The 18,013-nt window shown below is 38.6% G+C and overlaps 1 protein-coding gene across 1 annotated transcript in view; it reads right to left on the minus strand.

Annotated features, from left to right (window-relative positions):
* Window positions 1-16,522, minus strand: part of b4galt1l (DP-Gal:betaGlcNAc beta 1,4- galactosyltransferase, polypeptide 1, like) — a 34,605-nt gene extending 18,083 nt beyond the window's left edge. The window contains exons 1-3 of the mRNA XM_088908592.1: window positions 15,619-16,522; window positions 12,231-12,466; window positions 1,537-1,724 (exon numbers count right to left, since the gene is read on the minus strand). Coding sequence (XP_088764718.1) covers window positions 1,537-1,724; window positions 12,231-12,466; window positions 15,619-15,916 — 722 coding nt within the window. The 5' untranslated portion in view covers window positions 15,917-16,522. The remainder of the gene's footprint in view (window positions 1-1,536; window positions 1,725-12,230; window positions 12,467-15,618) is intronic.
* Between the last annotated feature and the right edge of the window lie 1,491 nt (window positions 16,523-18,013).

An 18,013-nucleotide genomic window follows, 5' to 3' on the forward strand; every position in this document is an offset into this window, starting at 1 on the left:
GAGGACCTCACATGGTCTCTCAACGCCACCTGTCTGATCAAGAAAGCGCAACAGCGCCTGTACTTCCTAAGATGGTTGAAGAAGGCTAAGATATGTCCCCAGATCCTCACTAACTTTTACAGATGCACTACAGAAAGCACACTGACAGGCTGCATCACAGTGTGGTATGGCAACTGCAGTACTGCTGACCACAAAGCCTTACAGCGGGTGGTGAAAACTGCCCAGTCCATCACTGGGGTTGCCCTCCCATCTATACAGGACATTTATGACAGACGGTGCTTGAGGAAAGCAATAAGCATCATCAAAGACCCCACACACCCCAGCTACAGACTGTATGATCCGCTACCATCTGGAAAACGGTACCGGAGCATTCGGGCCCGGACTACCAGACTCAGAGACAGTTTTTACCCCCGCACTATCAAACTATTAAACTCCCAGCCTCTCTCAATCTCACCTCACCTCTCACCTATGATCTGAACCTCACAGTGCCTTCTTTCTTACCAAAAACTCAAACACACATTGAAAATCTACGTCTACCATACATGTCAAAAGCTCACTTCCCATAATTTCTATCCCTTTATTTCATTCTGTTGATGCATGTTTTTGCACATAACCTGTTACCTTTTTGTTGTTTTGCACATTGCCTGTTGTCCCTCTTTTTTTTGTTATACAATTGTTTTGTTGTAGTTTTTTTCTTTGTACTACTTATTGTCCGAGAGCTAGCTAAGTAGCATTTCGTTATACCATATACCTGCATATGAGTATAATGACAAAAAACTTGAACTTGAACTCATAATTTCAGAGGGCACAATACATGTATAGTTGCACCTTTCCAAGTGTTCAATAGAATGTCTGCAATATGTATACATTACTTACTATTTAACTTATACTAATAGAAAAGTATGCTAGGTTCCCATTGCAGTTACTACATAGAACAAATCTTTTGAAGTGTTTTGCCCTCTGCTCCAGCTCAGACGTATTGTGAACCTACACGCCCTGTCCTATCAACACATGCCTATTGAGAACAGTGTAAAATCTGCACGGTGACAAGCACTGTGTTGTCTTTTTCAAAACAGCCCACACTTGAATTTGAGGAGGACTGTGGGAGAGGCACCGTTTCTTTGTCACAAAAAGTATTTCTGTGTTCAAAAATACATACTGTATTTCACATTCTGTACAAGAAGTATGTATAACCTTTACAAAACGTTTCCTGTTTATAGCTCTTATCCTGGCTTCTTGAAATATGTGAGATTCTGTGTTTTGGATGGACGATTACTTCAAGATAACACCACCTCTGATATTAATCACCTCTTTATCCAAATTAGTGCTATGCCCCTCGTTCTTTTCAACCTTCTTCATTTTGTTACAAACTAACGTATTAAAAAGTAAGCCCTTTATAAAGCACATAAACAGACAGATCTATCTTCTTGTGAATCACCAAGAATAAAGGTATTTGCTCACAGAAAATGTTGAACATAGAAAGGAAAGATATTTATGTACTTTGTATTACATACTGTAAGGTGTCAAATTACTCACCTGAAGCCAAATTTATCCATTGACACGGCAAGATGTCTTGGCTGGCTGTAGCACTTGTATATATTCCGGTCATCCATAGGTATCAAATCCACGTCACTGAACACAAAGCAGTCATAGTCATACTCTTTCAGAGCTTCTGCATAGCCTATGTTCAGGAGCTTAGCTCGGTTGAATGTCTCATCTCCAAACTGCGTAGAGAAAGGGAGGACAAAGAAGTGAAAATTAAAACAGACTCCTTAAAACAAGACTACAGCTTGTACTCTGGCGCGTGTTGCAAATTTATGACTTGACGATGAAGCCTCGCATAAAACTATAGTGTGTAAAACATCAACGTAAAAGAAATAAACCTTTAACTACCAAGATAGCAGATGTTTACGGATACAGGTTGGAAGGGGGGAAAACTACAGTAAACCAATGAGGATTAGGCTTATGTTTGGAAAATTGAAACATAAAGCATTAAATCTTTTACAACTATTTCCAAAATCAGTGACATTTTCAGATTGCTGCTCCATTTCAGGTTCGTATTAGTATTATTCATGTACTGTAGTAGTGACTTGCAGTTTTGTCTTTTCCACGGTTTCCATTCAGATTGCTCAGTGGCAGGTAAAATATGACAAAATGTTTGGGGCAGCATTTTATCATGTTACAGTTTTCATAAAATAAAATGAAGACGTACAGAATGGCTATGAACTGTAGCAGTCAAGACCACCTTGGGGAGCTATTGTGAAGAAAGCATGGGCATTGCTGTCACATACAAAAGATTATTCTAAGCAAATGAACAGGAAGACACCCTCGTGCACATATCAAAAATAACAAAATGCATTCCTGGCTTCATATTTCAGGAAAATTCCCAAACCAATCTATATACGATAACTTCAGGAAATAAAATGTTACGTGCCTAGCGCGTGCTATCTGATCTTTGCCTAGTAAGAAGTGCTCAGTGCATTTCCGCAATTGTAATGTGGAATTCTCTACAGTGTCTGCTTAGAACAAGATTTTTAGGTGACTAGCTAATCCAGAACAGCTTAAAATGTACAGTGTTAGTTTACAGTATACAGAGAAATTCAAATAGTGGCACATGGAATAGTCCAATGGATAGATTTTGTTTTGCTGGTATAAGAAAAATATCTCAGTTCCTATGTTTCAACTAGACAAACATTTTTAGTCTTTTTTCTTGTGATGGTATAGTTAGAATTACCCAATAAGAAGTGGTATAGTTAGAATTGGCCAATGAAACAAAGAGGATATTGCATGTCCTTGTACGGTAGGTGAGAGCTGAAATAACAGGAGATACAGTACGACTTGAAGAAATTCTGAAAATAAAACCAATTTGGTTGTTGGTCTGGTACAAGACTCCGGTGAATATGAAATATCTTGCACAAACTTTTGAAGCGAATGTTCTCAACTGTCTTGGTTGTCTAAAAACACATTCCTGCAATCTAAAATGAGACAGCAGCGTGGCATATAGGCTAAAACTCTGGACTGGAGGGTTATGCGTGACAATGTTGTGTCAACCAATGTGCTTCACACAAACTGCTCCAGTAAATGCCCTGTTGTGTAAATGCCTCTCCAGGCCATCGGCAATGGAAATTAGTTCCCATTGACTTTCCTTACAGGCATAAATTCAAAAAAGGCATACAAACGGGAATACAAACAGGTTTAACTTGCTTAAGACTATACTTAAAAATAAAACTTTGACAAAACCCGGTAAAAGCATTGCTATGTAAAAGCATTGGAGGACAAACCCTTCAAAAAGGAGGTCATCACTATAGTGAATGATTCATGCTTGAGTGCAGCTTCTAAGTTACTGGCTTTGTTCTTTAACATAAGCATCAGATTTCCTACTGTATAAATAACTGTCTTTAAACCTGGCTTGGTGTACCTGCTTCTTCTACTTCAAAAGGCTTTGTTTCAGGTTTGCCAGCTGTGATAGGAGACGTCCCCCAGGACTGCATGCCTGGGTGTGCTCTATTCTCCCTGCATCTCTCATACGGGCGAGAACTCAAGAATGTAGTCAGCTTTCATTGTTATGCTAATGAAGGCCCAAAGGTATCTTTCTGCAATGCCTATCAAAACCCCGGCACAAAACAGAGGCATGTTGCTACACTTGCCTCTGATATGAGAAGAGTGAACAGCGCCAACGGACCAAACGTGCCAAGTTACAAATCCAGAACACAAGGAAAAGATGCGTAACGCCACAAGGCTAACCGTGCCTGTTCACACATACATTGTATTATTGTATGTATTATTCACACATACATAAATCAAACACTATCGTGTCATTGTATTGCCTGGTGCACAAGGCCTGTGGTCAACAGGCACACAGAGAATGAACAGTTCCCTTTTTCCTTTTACAATGCTGTGTTGACTAACAAAACAAGGCAGGATGTGCAAGAGCAGTAGAATTCATCGTAGTGGAAAATGGTGGAAAAATAAACTGAGCTGTGTACTGTATTGGTTTGCAGGATCTATATATATAAGGATGTTTGGGGTCAACAGAACCTTCCTTCCACTTACAGTACAGTTGCAGCCCAAGTACAGTATTCAATTGTCCATAAGACAGACTGAGAGAAGCTACTGTATATGTGCCCAAAGACATCCTGCTTTTTTTCTACATTTATCAATATGGCTTATCATACATTTCTTTTTCTAAGAGAGGGCAGTCTTCTAAATACAAATCCTTCTATCTTCATGGTCCAGTTTGCACTAAAACTAATTGGATGTTTGTTATACCTCCTGCATATTAGCAGCAAAAGGACTGTAATAATAATCTTGTCAGATAATCTTCTGTCAGCTCTCTGATTGCTACCCGCATATTCAGTGAAACTGAATATGCGGGTAGCAAATTCATGGCTTGTCAGCCACAGCAAATTCATGGCTTGTCAGCCACAAACCCTGTCGCTCACTGCAGTCTTTCTGTGCACCTCCTCTTGAGGTAAACTGGTCAATATCTAGGTTGTGCCACTTCACCATTTCATACATCTTCAGACCGCAACACACTGGTGCTACATTTTTTCCAAAAAATATCTGAATGTTATATTTTTGGCAAAATGGTCAAAAAGTTACATACTCTTTTAAACGCATAAGAGATTCCTAAGGGAAAAAAAATAGATTACCTGCGCCTTGGAAGCAAATTTGTAGCACAGAACTTACACATACAGCAAGATCATGGTCGAAGGAGTAGAGGCCAATTGAGTCCCTCTAGCTTATTTGGGTGATAGTAGCTAATTGATCCAAGAATCTCATTTGTTAAAAGAAGTGAAGGTATTGGCTTCAAAAACGTGGTCGGTTATTTTGCTCCAGACTTCCACAACCCTTTGTGCAAAGAAGCACCTTTTCTACTCCATTTCAAAAGCACTTCCCCTTAGCTTTGATTTGTCTCCTCCAGGTTCATGGTTCATTGTTGATTCTGAAGTGCCTCTGAGGACCACCTTGGCTGTTTAAATCTACACAGACCTTGTGCTTTTAGCCTTGCAAATTGGGACATTTTCCCTTCAGGAATGTACAGTATAAAGTCTTACCTTATCTTATTTCATTCAGCCTGGGAGCACTTAAGAAGTCAAATATTATCACTTCACCATAAACATTTCATTAAATGATTTAACTATGTCAACTGGAAAGTCATTCCTGACACAGGTCTGTAGCCATCCTTTGATATTAGAACTTCTACAGGAAGATAACAATGTTCTTTTTATTTGCTATGGGTATACAAAGTTTGTTCTTGACAAGAAATAATGACTGTCAGTTTGTTTGCATCTCATCCTTAATGTTTTACATTAATCAGAAGATTGCTCATGTTTACCCAACAATGTTTGTGTCCATGGGTTTTGCACATGTTTATTTTTTAAACAGGAAAGCAAACAAAACCAACCTGTGTAAACGTAATCTATCACTCTTTGTTCCAGGAACAAGGAATTACATACTGTATATAGGGACTATTTTGACAGTAGCAGAATCTTGCTCCATGAATGGACATGTTCTTAACTTAGTAAACAAATAATATCAATGAAATATAGCAAATTATTGTTCCTAGCCTTACCCAAGGGGTCAATATTTTAAACTGGAGCTATACACTAACCTTCTGAATTGAAACAAGAAAAAATGAGTTGCCCTTTTTAAAAGCTGGTTTATCCTCCAGTTTTCATGGACCTGTTGTGTCGTTTCTGGTTTTACAAACTCCATTTAGAGTCAGAGAAAATGAACGAGCCAAAACACCTTCGATAAACAGATCTCGCGACAGAGAAAGATTAAACCCACATTACCGGTGTGCCCGAGCAGCTCAGCACTCACAGGACAGGCCCGAGATGACACCGCGGTCGTCTGAGCTCTTCTGAGAGGCAACGCGCTTGGCTACAGACAAGACTGACATGTAAAGGGGAATGGTTTGTACAAGGGAAGAAGGAAAACAGGGTCAATAGGGGAGAACAGGGATTGGAGAAAAAGAGAGAAAGATTGAGCAGAAACACAGTAAAGGCATCAGGGGCCCAAGCATTTCTTCAGGTGCAGATTAAAAGGCACAGTCCCAAAAAAATGTAATTCTGCTGGGGCAAAATGACAAAAACTTGCCTTTTCAAGGAGAAGCTTTATCTTGCCAAAGCCAAGGCAATGACCTTTGAAGACATACTGTATAGTTCTGTATCAGGAATCTGCTTTGGCCCTTTCGATTTTCTAAAAGCATTTTAAACTCAAGGTCAATATATCCTGAAGCATGACAACAGCACAACAGAACAACAGAACATACTCTATCACTGAAGGGGGTAAGACATTTGCTCCTTGAACTGCCTTCCTTTAACCTCTCAACTCCTTAGTTTGTCTTCTTCTGTTCCTGGAGCGGGTAGGGATATGCGCAGCATGGTTACAAAGTACGACAAGCCAACTTGGTCTTTATTTAGATGAACAGGTCAAACAGCATCTCTTTCTTTTTTACATGAAACGCTAGAAATAACAACAGGTTTAAGAAGAATCGGCTTTTTAAGAAAAAAAAGGCTTGAAAACGTATCCTTGCTGCACAGTAGGGTCTATTAATCTAATAACTTTAGGTTCCTGACACATTTTGTTACACAACAAGAGGGCTTGAAAAAAGAAAACACCTTAAGCTCTCCAGAGATATCAATGAAAACGACCTTAAATACAGGATGTGAATACTGTGCAGTTTCAAAAGACTTCAACACTTCACTGTATACAGTATGCAAATTATTATGATTGTGATCTTATCAACAGATATATTTAATACAGAGAAGACAAGCCATCATGTAATGATTCAACAAACATGTACAGCATGCAGGCACAGGCACTGCTGGGAGACTGATGACTCATCATCAACAAACGTGTTTGACACACACTTACTTTTTATCATACTGTACCAGCCAAGCCCCCTGCAAATAATGTGCTCAAGAAATGTATGATCAAAATAAAAAGAAAAGTATGGAAGTCCCTTGCTTCATTAGTCTAATACACAATAAAATGTTAGAGGACAACCTCAGCATGACACACACAACCTTGTGGATTTTCTTTTCATATCTCAATGTCAGCAACTGATAGCAGGATACTGCTTGTCATCATTGTGAATTAAAGTACTTTGCTCAAGTATTCAGACCCTTTTTAAGTTTTCAAATTTTACTGTATTACCAATGATACGTACACATCATTTTCCAGCATATTTTACTTTTTGAATTTTTTTTTTAAGAAACCTGATTTTATCAGTAATGTGTTTCTGTTTGAGCATCTGAATCTACTGATTGGAAAAAGATGTGTAAGTATCATTTTAATTCATTAAGATTTGAAAACTTTTAAAGGATCTGAATACTTTTACAAAGCACTGCATGTGCAAAAGCCTAGCAAACTGTGCAGGAAGAAAGCACCAATCTGAGACATTTGGAATTATATAAAAAAACATGAGGGCTCTGGAATTTAGGTGCCATTATCTATGTTGAATGTAGTTCTCAAGATCCAGGTCACATATCACAAGGCATCCTGGACTGTGAAGAACTATTTTTGATAATATATACCACTATTTCTGAGGACTTGCGTGCTTGCCTGCTTCCTAATATTTTGTGTGCTTTGAGTTGTGCATTCAGCACACCTGGGCTATTTCGAACTCCAGTGCCTTGTTAAACTACAAGACAATTAATATAAAATACTCAGACTCCCTTGTGAAAAGTATCTGTAAAACTCTGTGTTTAACTGGATTTCCTGTTGCAGTGCAATTTAGCCGTTATGACACCCACCCCCAGAGGAGTTTTCGTCCAAGAATGCAGCTGCAGGTCTTTGCCTGTGCAAACCTTCAAAACATTCAATGCCCGAGTCTCCCATAACAATTACAAGCAAAGAGGGAGCCACACAGTCACTCTAGCTAGCCCTTCCACATTCCTGGAAGAATAAAATCCAACTGGGAAAAAAAAGATGGGACTCGATTATTATGCTGCAGTACAAGGGGGACGGGTGATTAAAAATATCACAACCAAAACAACTTGCTAAATATATCTGCTGGCACTGAAAACAGAGAACGAAAGATTTATATGTTATGAAGTGCGCACATCTGTCTCTCCACCCCTGTATCTTGCTTGAAGGCCATTCACCCAACATGGTGTGTTTCTTGGCCTTTGCTGCTGTGTTCGAGAGGAACTGGGGGGATTTCTAGGCTAGCGTTAGAAGCTGTGCCTTCCGGGCAAGCACGACAAACACAAGCAATTTAAACTATCAAGTTGTGTGTTTAGTTCCATTGGTGGCTAATGCAAAATAGTACAAGTCTTTCACAAGGGCCCTGAACCCTGCTGGATAACTGTGCTGTCCAACACAACCAGCAGTTACCCTAGTATCTTTATGCCATGTATACTCATTCCAAGCTTTAAACTGGCAATAAGGCTGTAAAGGTGGAAAGGATAAGTGTGAGTCAAAAAAAACTGTAACAAAAGAAGGAGAAAGAATTTTTTTTTTTAAATCAAGCTCTATCATGGGGCCTATCCACAAAACTAAGCAACAAACCCAATTAACAGTTCAACAACTGTCAACATAAGGTTTCCTTCACTGCCTAAATATTGAAAAAGGTTAAGACAGAAGGCACAGCAGCACCCGAAAACTTACTGAAGTCACTTGAACTAATGAAAATAAGAAAAACACTAAAAATTCTACCGCTGCAGAAAAAATGAAACTTTCGTAAAACCATACTTTTTTCAAAACCTGCCGCAGAAAATATCACCACAAGTGAATCACCAAAGCCTGTGAACCAAAGAGGTGTGGCAGTAATGTAAAAACTTTTATTGTTGTTTATTAACATTGTGGTTTCATTCAAGGCTGAAATGAAATTGAAATATAATGAAATATAAACAATTAGCATGATTTAATTTTTTCCACTTATCTTTGTATATAACACCCATCCCCTTAAGAGTAGCCAAATTGAAGGTGTGGCTTTCTGGCAGTGACTCCTGTAACCACACCACAGAGAAAGTAATGACCCACAGGAACACTCTGCTCACCTGTCAGAGCCATTCACCTTTTGGTACAGTAAAAAATTCGTTGGGAAGAAAGAAGTGGAAATGGACAACAGGAGTGGAACTGACCGTCACCCTGGCCAATTGCATGCTGCTGCCTGGGCAGCCCAGTCACCCTCAGTGACATGACCAAGGCTTGGAAAAGCCATAGTGCTCAACATACACTCTGAGCAAACAACCCTGCTGGTTAAACCACTAGTGCTCCCCCATTTTAATTCCTTCATCGTTCGGCATCACACTATTTTCTATTTTCTGCCCCTTTCTCTGCATCTTTCATTGGATTTCACCTCCAAAGTAAAACCCTGCCACCCTCTCTCTTTCCTGCTCTGGGCTTCACTCAGTAAGCCACAATGTGTGACACTCCCCTAATTCGCTACCTTTGTAAATCTCTTGCTGTGAGAAGGTGCTGGAAAGCTCTGTTTGCTGAAGGAGTTAAGTGTCCTAATGAAACAAAAAAAAACTGTTCTGGACATTTGAGAAGACTGAGAAATAACTAACTACTACAAAATCTAAAAAATCTAAAAATCTACAAAATCTAAAAAAATAAATGAATAACTATTACATGCAAGGGATATAAATGCAGTAACGGTGCCCTGTCACATTTGGGAAAGGAATGAAGAAGCATGTGGGAGATTTCGCCAAAGAATGCAAAGCTAAGACGAGCTCAGGTGTGTGTGTGGCTTCAGCTACAGGGAAGACAGGAATATGTTATAGCTCAAACTGAGAATGTGCGCCAGATGAGCACGAGAAACCGATGTGGTCATAGTTTATAAAATCTTCAAGAATTCTTTGAAGCACGTAAATGGCAAAAAGAACATGAATGGCTTTAGATGTAAACAAAGAAATTAGGGCACCCTGTGACTGTAACCTCAGGGTGAGTTTCTTTTGTGTTGCTGTTTTTACAGTTTAGAAAGAACTCAATTCACAATAAAGACATGTAACGACCCCAACATTCTCTTTTGTAGTCCAAGATCAGAGAGAATTGGTGTGTATGAAACTATTGGATAAAGATTCAGTCATTTTTTTGTGAAAAAAGAGCACATGTAAAGAAAAAGGTGGCTTAGTAGTGTTACAATGTGGCTGTGAAGCTACACAGAATGATGAATCACAGAACAATGTGACAATACAAATATCACTTTCTATGTTCGACTGAGCCCTTGAAGTTAGACAGGTTTGTTTGGCATGGAATCCTGGAATGGCTGTTTTAATACAGTTAAGGCAGGCTTAGGGCAGCTAAACCCACTCAGACAAACTGCTGAAAAAGGCATGCATGTAAAATGATAAACGCCAAAATCAAGCATTCAAAAAAGTATTCTTCCTCAGACTGTGTAGCAGAAATGTCCCACCTCCATAGACAGAAAGAGTAAAATTACAGAATGAATACTTGGGAAGGATTTAAAAAGAGGCTGGCAGACTTGTTTACTTGTTACAGATCCTAAAAGGTTTCTTTTCTCACTTGTTAAATATTCAGACCTTATGCATATTTATTCTGCAAATATTTACCTTCTGCAAATAGCATAATGTCATTGGACAAGATTATTACGGTTCAGCAATTTATAAATAGACTAAATTCTTTTAAAAAATGTGAAAATATTATAGAAAGTGTTTGGACCAAAATTTAAAAATTATGCAATTATAATTTACTAAGCAGCTACGCAGACCTAAAACTGATTGATTGTCAGTAATATTTAATGGCATCTACCACCAATTATCAAGAAACTTATCATCTTATTTATCGAACAGACGTATGTAGATTCACTATGACGATTAACATCATGAGTTTATTGACAAGGGGGTCTACTGTGAAAGTCACAAGCTAATGTCTGTGACCGCTGTTGGAAACAAAACAAACTGTACACCTCTTGATTTATGCTTCACACCAAGTTGCAGATGATGTCTTGTGAGATTCATAAAGCCTGAACAGTTTCCCAGTTTCTGGACCCTACGTGCCACGTGTTACCTCAGCTCACTTCACAAATGTTCAACGAGGCTAAAGACTAGGTAGAGCTGTCACACTCTCCACTCCCAAGAAAGCCACATTTGAGAAAGAAGCACGAGGATGTACACTGTTGACATACCACTGTCGTCTCTAGAATGTTGTCATGTCAGGATCAGGCCCAGAAAAAGCAGTGAGTGAGATCCCAGGACTTGACCAATGTTGCACCACGCAATCCTTTACAGATCTTACACTTGCTCCGTCCTCTTGATTTTGGAGAGGTTAGAAACTGTGAATACCCCAGACAGTGAATGTCCGGTCTACAACATACTGCTGGCAGAAAGGTGTTGTTCTGTTGATAAGAGTGACCTTTGGGTTCTTATCCATTTTGCATCCTTTTTTTCCCCACTTGATTTAACTCAAAATTATAAATCACCTCATCTCTCTCACTAATGAAGCAATTTTGTGCTCATGCAATTGTTACCCGACTGCTCCAGTCTAATTAGTGAGTAATCAAGTAATCAAAATGATACTACAAACATGTAATTCATATACAAAATATGAAAATATTAATTTTAGTAAAAAATCTCTGCGTGTGAATAGGGAGATATGTTTTTTTAATGCCCATTAGTGTCACATGGTTTCCTCTTAGCTTGACAAAACAGGTTTTTTAAACCATGCTTTTGGTTTTCTGTTTCGAACACCATCCTTTGTTAACAGTTCTGGATAAGGCATTTCGCAAGCACGGGCGCTGTGACACCAGTGACAAACTTTGGACTATGGATGTCTGGCTGTATCAGCAACTATAACCAAGTCAAATCTTAAGAAATAACTGACAACAGTAAGTAAGACGACCCTTGTAAATGTATATTGAGTATTGGCAGGTCGGCAAAAACTCTACAGTGCAGAAGTTGTCTACATATACCTGTTTGAAAAAAAGAGTCATGCTTAAGTGCACAGAGCTGAACACTAAATTAATTTTGCAACTGTTATTCATTCTAAAAGTAACAAACCATTTCCTTTCTACTACTGTATATCAGGCAGAACTAACTGTTTCGGACTTTTACCCCTCAAAGCCCAACAGCTGGGAGAAAAAGGCCACACACCTTCAAAGGATAGTTCTTGTGCATTCCGGAAACAAAAAATACACAGGAGGCTCTGCACTTTTTTTTTTAACAACACAAAACGAGGAATGCAAAAAAAGCAACGACATACAAGAGCTTTCACCTGCCTTTCAATGACACCATTCTTTCGATGTGGATTCTTACCTGGTTTATCACATACACCCCATAGTCGAGCTGCTGTCTCTGGAGAATGGGATGCAGGTAGTACAACCAGAACTTCAGGTGCTCATCACGCTTGCGGAATGGAATAATAAAGGCCACTTTCTGCCGGGCTACGCAGTCCTTTGGCATGTATCGGCCACCATCTCTGAGCTCGGGGTTTTCTATCTCGACCTGTTTCAAGCCCACGGGCTGAGAAAACTCTATTCTCAAGGGACCCACTGCAGAGAACAACAACAACAAAAAAAAACATTGTGTGTCAATTCAGGCACCTATATGTCTTTGAATTGCATACATATTGATACATCCCACCCAGGGCCAGTTTTCCCACAAGCCAATTAACCCAACAGTATGTCTTTGGACTGTGGAAGGAAACTGGAGCACCTGGAGGGAACCCACTCAAACATGGGGAGAACACCCAAACCCCACACAGAGAGCACCCCAGGTCCAGAACTGAACTCATTGAACTCAGGGCCCCAGCACTGCGAGGCAGCAATGTTAACAGCTGTGCCACTGTGCCACCAAAACTGGTAACTTAGTCATAGCAATTATATGGAAAAATCTGCATTTTTCTAGAGTTATAGAACTTTCTAGAGCAAATAACTTCTAATGCTTCCCATGATATGAAACTGCCTTGGAAACATATTCACCATTTCCAATGATTTACATTGATTGAGTGTACATTTCACTCATCCTTAGAGATCTGTTCACAATACGACCACCTAACCTACTGCACCAAAACACTGCAAACCAAAGAGCCAAAACAGCTAAAAATTATATCAGAGGATCTATGCGTCACTTAAAGGATAGTTCACCTAGCTTTAAAAACTAGAATCGTTGAACTAAACTGTTAATGTTCTTTGAGAAGACACCGTAAGTACTGGACACATACATAGCACATGCTATGGGATATTTGGATTTTCATATGGCTTTTAATAAAATTTCTCATAAAACAGTAATTCATAAATTATGGGTGGTAAGTATGTTTGGAAAAGTAACAAAATACAAATAAGATGTAAATGATCAAACTGAGGCAATGTGCTTAAATGTGTACCACAGAAATCAGTCTTAGAAGCACTGCTCTTTTCTTTAACATGATATCAATGATCTAGAGTCTGGTACTGTATAAGCAGTAAACTACAGTAGCTCAGTTTAGGACTACCACTGTGAAAACAGCTATTGAAATTCAAAAGCATTTGATTAGATAAGAGAAATTACATAAGAGAAAGATAAGATAAAATTCAAGATTGGGCCAACACCTGGAATGAAGTTTAATGCAGTCAAGTGCAGGGTTTTACATACAGGAAATAAAAACATAAACTATGAATACAAAATCGGAAATGCTGAACTAGAAGGCGTTACTTGGGACTGTATGTTCACACGAAATTTACGCTTCTAAACAGTGTGGAAAAGCAATCAAAAAAGCACAATGAAAGGCATGTCACATAAACGATGTCACGCAAGGATTAATAGTGTAGAATTTTAAAACAAGGGATGTTGTCTTAAAATTGTACAACACACTAGTAAAACCTCATTTGGAATATTATGTACAATTTTGGTTACCACATTGTAGAAATGATATTGCTGCTCTGAAATAAGTCAAGAGTCATGCATTTATGAGAATATAGGACTGGAAAAACCTATCTAATGACGTTTAATGTAAGGCAGTCCATAGTTTTACATGTAGGTAGAAAACAGAAACTAAATACAAAATGGGAACAATAAGAGGCTCCTTATGAATAAGACTCAGGTATTTGATGTCGACATATCATTTACAACACCTACACAATGTAGGGAAAGAGAAATGTTAGGGGTTTGTTAAAGGCATAGAATTTAAAATACAGGGATGTTATGGCAAAACTGGACAATGCACTATTACAGTCTCATTTAGAGTTTTTACTCATTTAATGAGTACAGTTTTGGCCACCACGTTAGAAACAGAGATACTGCTGCTCTGGTGAGTACTGGCACAGGTTAATATAAAGAAAGTGCATTATTGTTCATCTGATCTAATTAATTGTCCCCAAGGTTTCTAGAGCTTAATTTATTTGATTAACCACTTAATCACTGACACTACCATTGACCTGAACAAAAGTTCTGATTAAATTGATTGCTTTTTAAGGATATTTTGAGCCTCAGGCTCAAATGCAAGATAACTGATCCCATACATACAGTATGGCAACATGTTTTATCTTTGTGTGTTGATTTTGTGTGCGAGTCTCTAGGCTAGAGACTAGGCAAGATAAAAAAAAACTATTGCCTTCTTACTTTCAAATGAAACATTTCAAGTAATGTTTTAAGTACCTGAACAGCCTTTTATATGGAGTCCATGAGCAAACCACAATTTTCTCCAACCCGAGAAACAGGTTTTGTCCCAGGAAAAACTTATTAATTATGTGGATTGCCTTTATCACCAAATACAAGACCCTAAACTGCATAGTATTTTATGGAGAACAGAACATAAAACAGAATTAAAGATTTAGCTTCCATACTAACTGTATCATTTGAAAATAATCATTGGCTTATTTTGTTATTCTTACTTATTTTGCTGGTATTATAATTATAGTTATCACACAGTATACTTGATATGACAAAAGATAAATCAGATTCATACAGCACATTTCATCCCCAAGGATCCCAAAGCAATTTAGAAACAAGAGGGAACAGATTCATTCCCCACTGAAATGCGGCTCCCATCTGTGTGACCTGCCAAAGCTATTATACAAGCAGCCCCACTACACAGCAGATCAGACTGAGAAGAGAGAAATTACATCTCCATCTGGATTCAAGAAGAGCTTTCAGTAGACCAGATAGTCAAAGTTCAAAGGAACGTTTAGCCAGGACACCAGGCTCTCACTCTGCAGTTCCAGACAGCACCATATGGAAATGTGCTTTAGTCACCTAGAGGACAGGATTTTTCCACTTTTCAACATCTCATCTGAGAGCAGGTAGCTCCTACAGCACAAGGTGCCCACTCCCTATATTGGGGCATTTCTCTCTCAGAGATTCTGACCCTGGGGGGGAAGACTGAGACCTGAGACCTAGGCGTAATGATGCTGGTGTAATTGATTCTAGTTCTGATAAGAAAGGGCTTTCTGAATACCTTTTGAATATTTTGAAGCACTATCAGGAAAATATATGCTATGCTATGTATATTTAAGTAAACTGAGAATTCTTAGCCAATCCCTTAATTATGAAATGCCTCGGCTTCAAAGTGAACTGCCACACAACAGTAATTTCAAAGTGTTTCAACAGACCTGATTAGCACAGATGGAGTTCTTCACCCCAGACACCAAAAATAAAGCTCTAGTACCTAGACGCAGTCTAATGACAGTCAACATAAATAAGATTTGCGCCAAAGTATTGTACTTACCTAAAAGAGGTGACGTTTCGGGACATTGTTCAAGGTCTTTGGCTTTCACTGTTGGCGACCTTGCTCCAGGAGGTTGTCGCTCAGAAAGGTTTGACGTTAAGGTCGCTTCAGAACGGCTTAGAGCTGAGGTGTCATAGGTGTTCTGCTGCTGGTTTTGGGCAAACGAGTTACGAAAGACGTCTAAAGTATTTAAATAATAGAGAAGGGTGACCGAGAGATGGACAGCGCAAAGGAACACCACAAGTGTGCAAGTTTTTTGGAGAGCTCTTCCGGGTAAAGTGGGATTTGGATCAGGCATTCTAATTAGATTGACGAAAAGTTTTAAGCGATATTAAAAAGTAACCATTTAAAAAATACGTACAGCTAGTACTGTTATAATTTTTGGATGCGTTTTCCCCGCTGACTTGCTTTACTTATCTTGTCGGATCTAAGAAGAAAGATCGTCGTTTTCGGCAAGCAGTTTCCCCCAGCAACAACTCTTGAAAACCTGACAGCCACTACACAAATGTAAAAAAAAAAAAGTATCAGGAAAAAAACGAAATGAACTGAAGACGCTGGGATTGTCGTGACTCCAGGTTTTAAATCGTGATGGTAATATCTTTTTAGTCGCTGTAATTATCAAGGTTCAATCAAATTCACCGCTGGATCAACTTGTATAATTGTTACTCTTTTCTTTCCAGAAGACCACCACGTCCTGCCTTACCTAGATCTTTAACTTCATCAGTCTCCGTGATCTCATCTAACGGGTCATTTTCCTGAAGAGATACATCCTCGCGAACTTCTGATTTGGAGGCCACGATCAAGACCGTTTGTCAGTTTATTAGAAGTACACAAATGCCCAGGCTACACTGTACCCCATGTTTCTCTCAGGCTGTGACTGGCTTCTTCCGGGCGGAGGGCGCATAGGGGACTCGCAGAAGCCTGATACTTACAGTCTGACGTGCATGGTTTAGGCGTGGTAACTAGAAGCAACCGGAAAGATAATGGTAATGCGCGCTACAGTATTAGGGTTTGGAAATTAGGTAAATTAGGTAAATTAGGGATTTGGTTAGGTTCAGGGTCTGTGGTGGGTGTACCGCGTCTCGATTTCTAATCCGCGCCGACATAGTTGTAGTTACAGACTTGGGGCACCTGGAAATCAGTGAGTCCCGGACGACAGATATAAAATGTGCTATGCACAACACAAGCGCATCTGGAACTGAAGTTTAACATGTCTTAGTTGTTTTCCGAGTGCTCTTCTAAGATACAGTACATCGCGCTAGCACTGCAGCTTGATGAGAAACGTATTTGCATACTTTTCCTACAAACCAGAGACCAGTTTTCTATGTTTTCTGGGGTTGCTACCTGAGCCTATAATCTCTTGAGACATTTTGCGAGGATTTTAAAATTGTCAAGAAAACGAAAATAAGTTAACTTGTAAATTGAGCGCTTAACCTTTTCTTAATATTTCTGCTTAATTAACATGTAGAGACTAACTACATAAAAGTCTTATATGTATGTTTATAAATTTATAATATTTAATCATTTTTAATGAATCTGCTAATAATTCATAACTCCGTTTACAATGTCTTCATACTACATTTTACAGCCTGCAATTACTCAGTAATCAGATGTGAACTGTTTGTTTTACAGATTAACATTAGATTAGTAATCAGTTCCAATTACGATTGTACGTTTCAATAAAAATAACTTTTTTTAAAAAATATATGGAAAACTGCAAATTATTAAGTTAAAATAGATGTTTTCACATTCATGGGATACTCTTATATTACCAGGCCTCACATAACAATTAAGCAGTAATATCAATTTAGTAAACATTTATCATTCACTTTACAGGTTAATTTAGTTCTGTTTCAGCAACTTCAAGATAAGATCAACTTTATCGTACCCTAGCAGAATTTGTTATATGGATACATAGCGCTTCTGTCCATCTGAATACATCACTAAACACTACACATCCCGTCTCTTGTGCATGATAGCTTAATCAGTTTATACTGTGACAATTGCATTTATCCTTGGCACTTTGTGTGTGTGTGTTAATTGCTTGAATAGATCGTATGAATATTTGTTTGTATTTGATCAACATTTGGGAACCCTTAAACATTTGTTAGAGGGAACAAGTTGATTTTCAGAATTAACAATATGAAAAGATTCAGATATAAGTTTTCCCCCTGTCTTATCATGAATTGTTCAAACATTGTCTGCCAGGAGGAGAACTGGTTCACTCTCATTGCCTTCATTGCTCTTTGGACAAGATGGGTGATTTCTGTTTTTCTTAATTGGACTGATAAATGACCAAATCACACTGTTATACCATAACAAATAGCAGTCTCAATTGCAGCATTGTAAAAGAGGAGCATTATTTTCTGTCCATCTCCAAACACTCTTAATCTTT

This window comes from Atractosteus spatula, chromosome 1, assembly GCF_055471065.1.
Source record: "Atractosteus spatula isolate fAtrSpa1 chromosome 1, fAtrSpa1.hap1, whole genome shotgun sequence".
NCBI lineage: Eukaryota > Metazoa > Chordata > Actinopteri > Semionotiformes > Lepisosteidae > Atractosteus > Atractosteus spatula.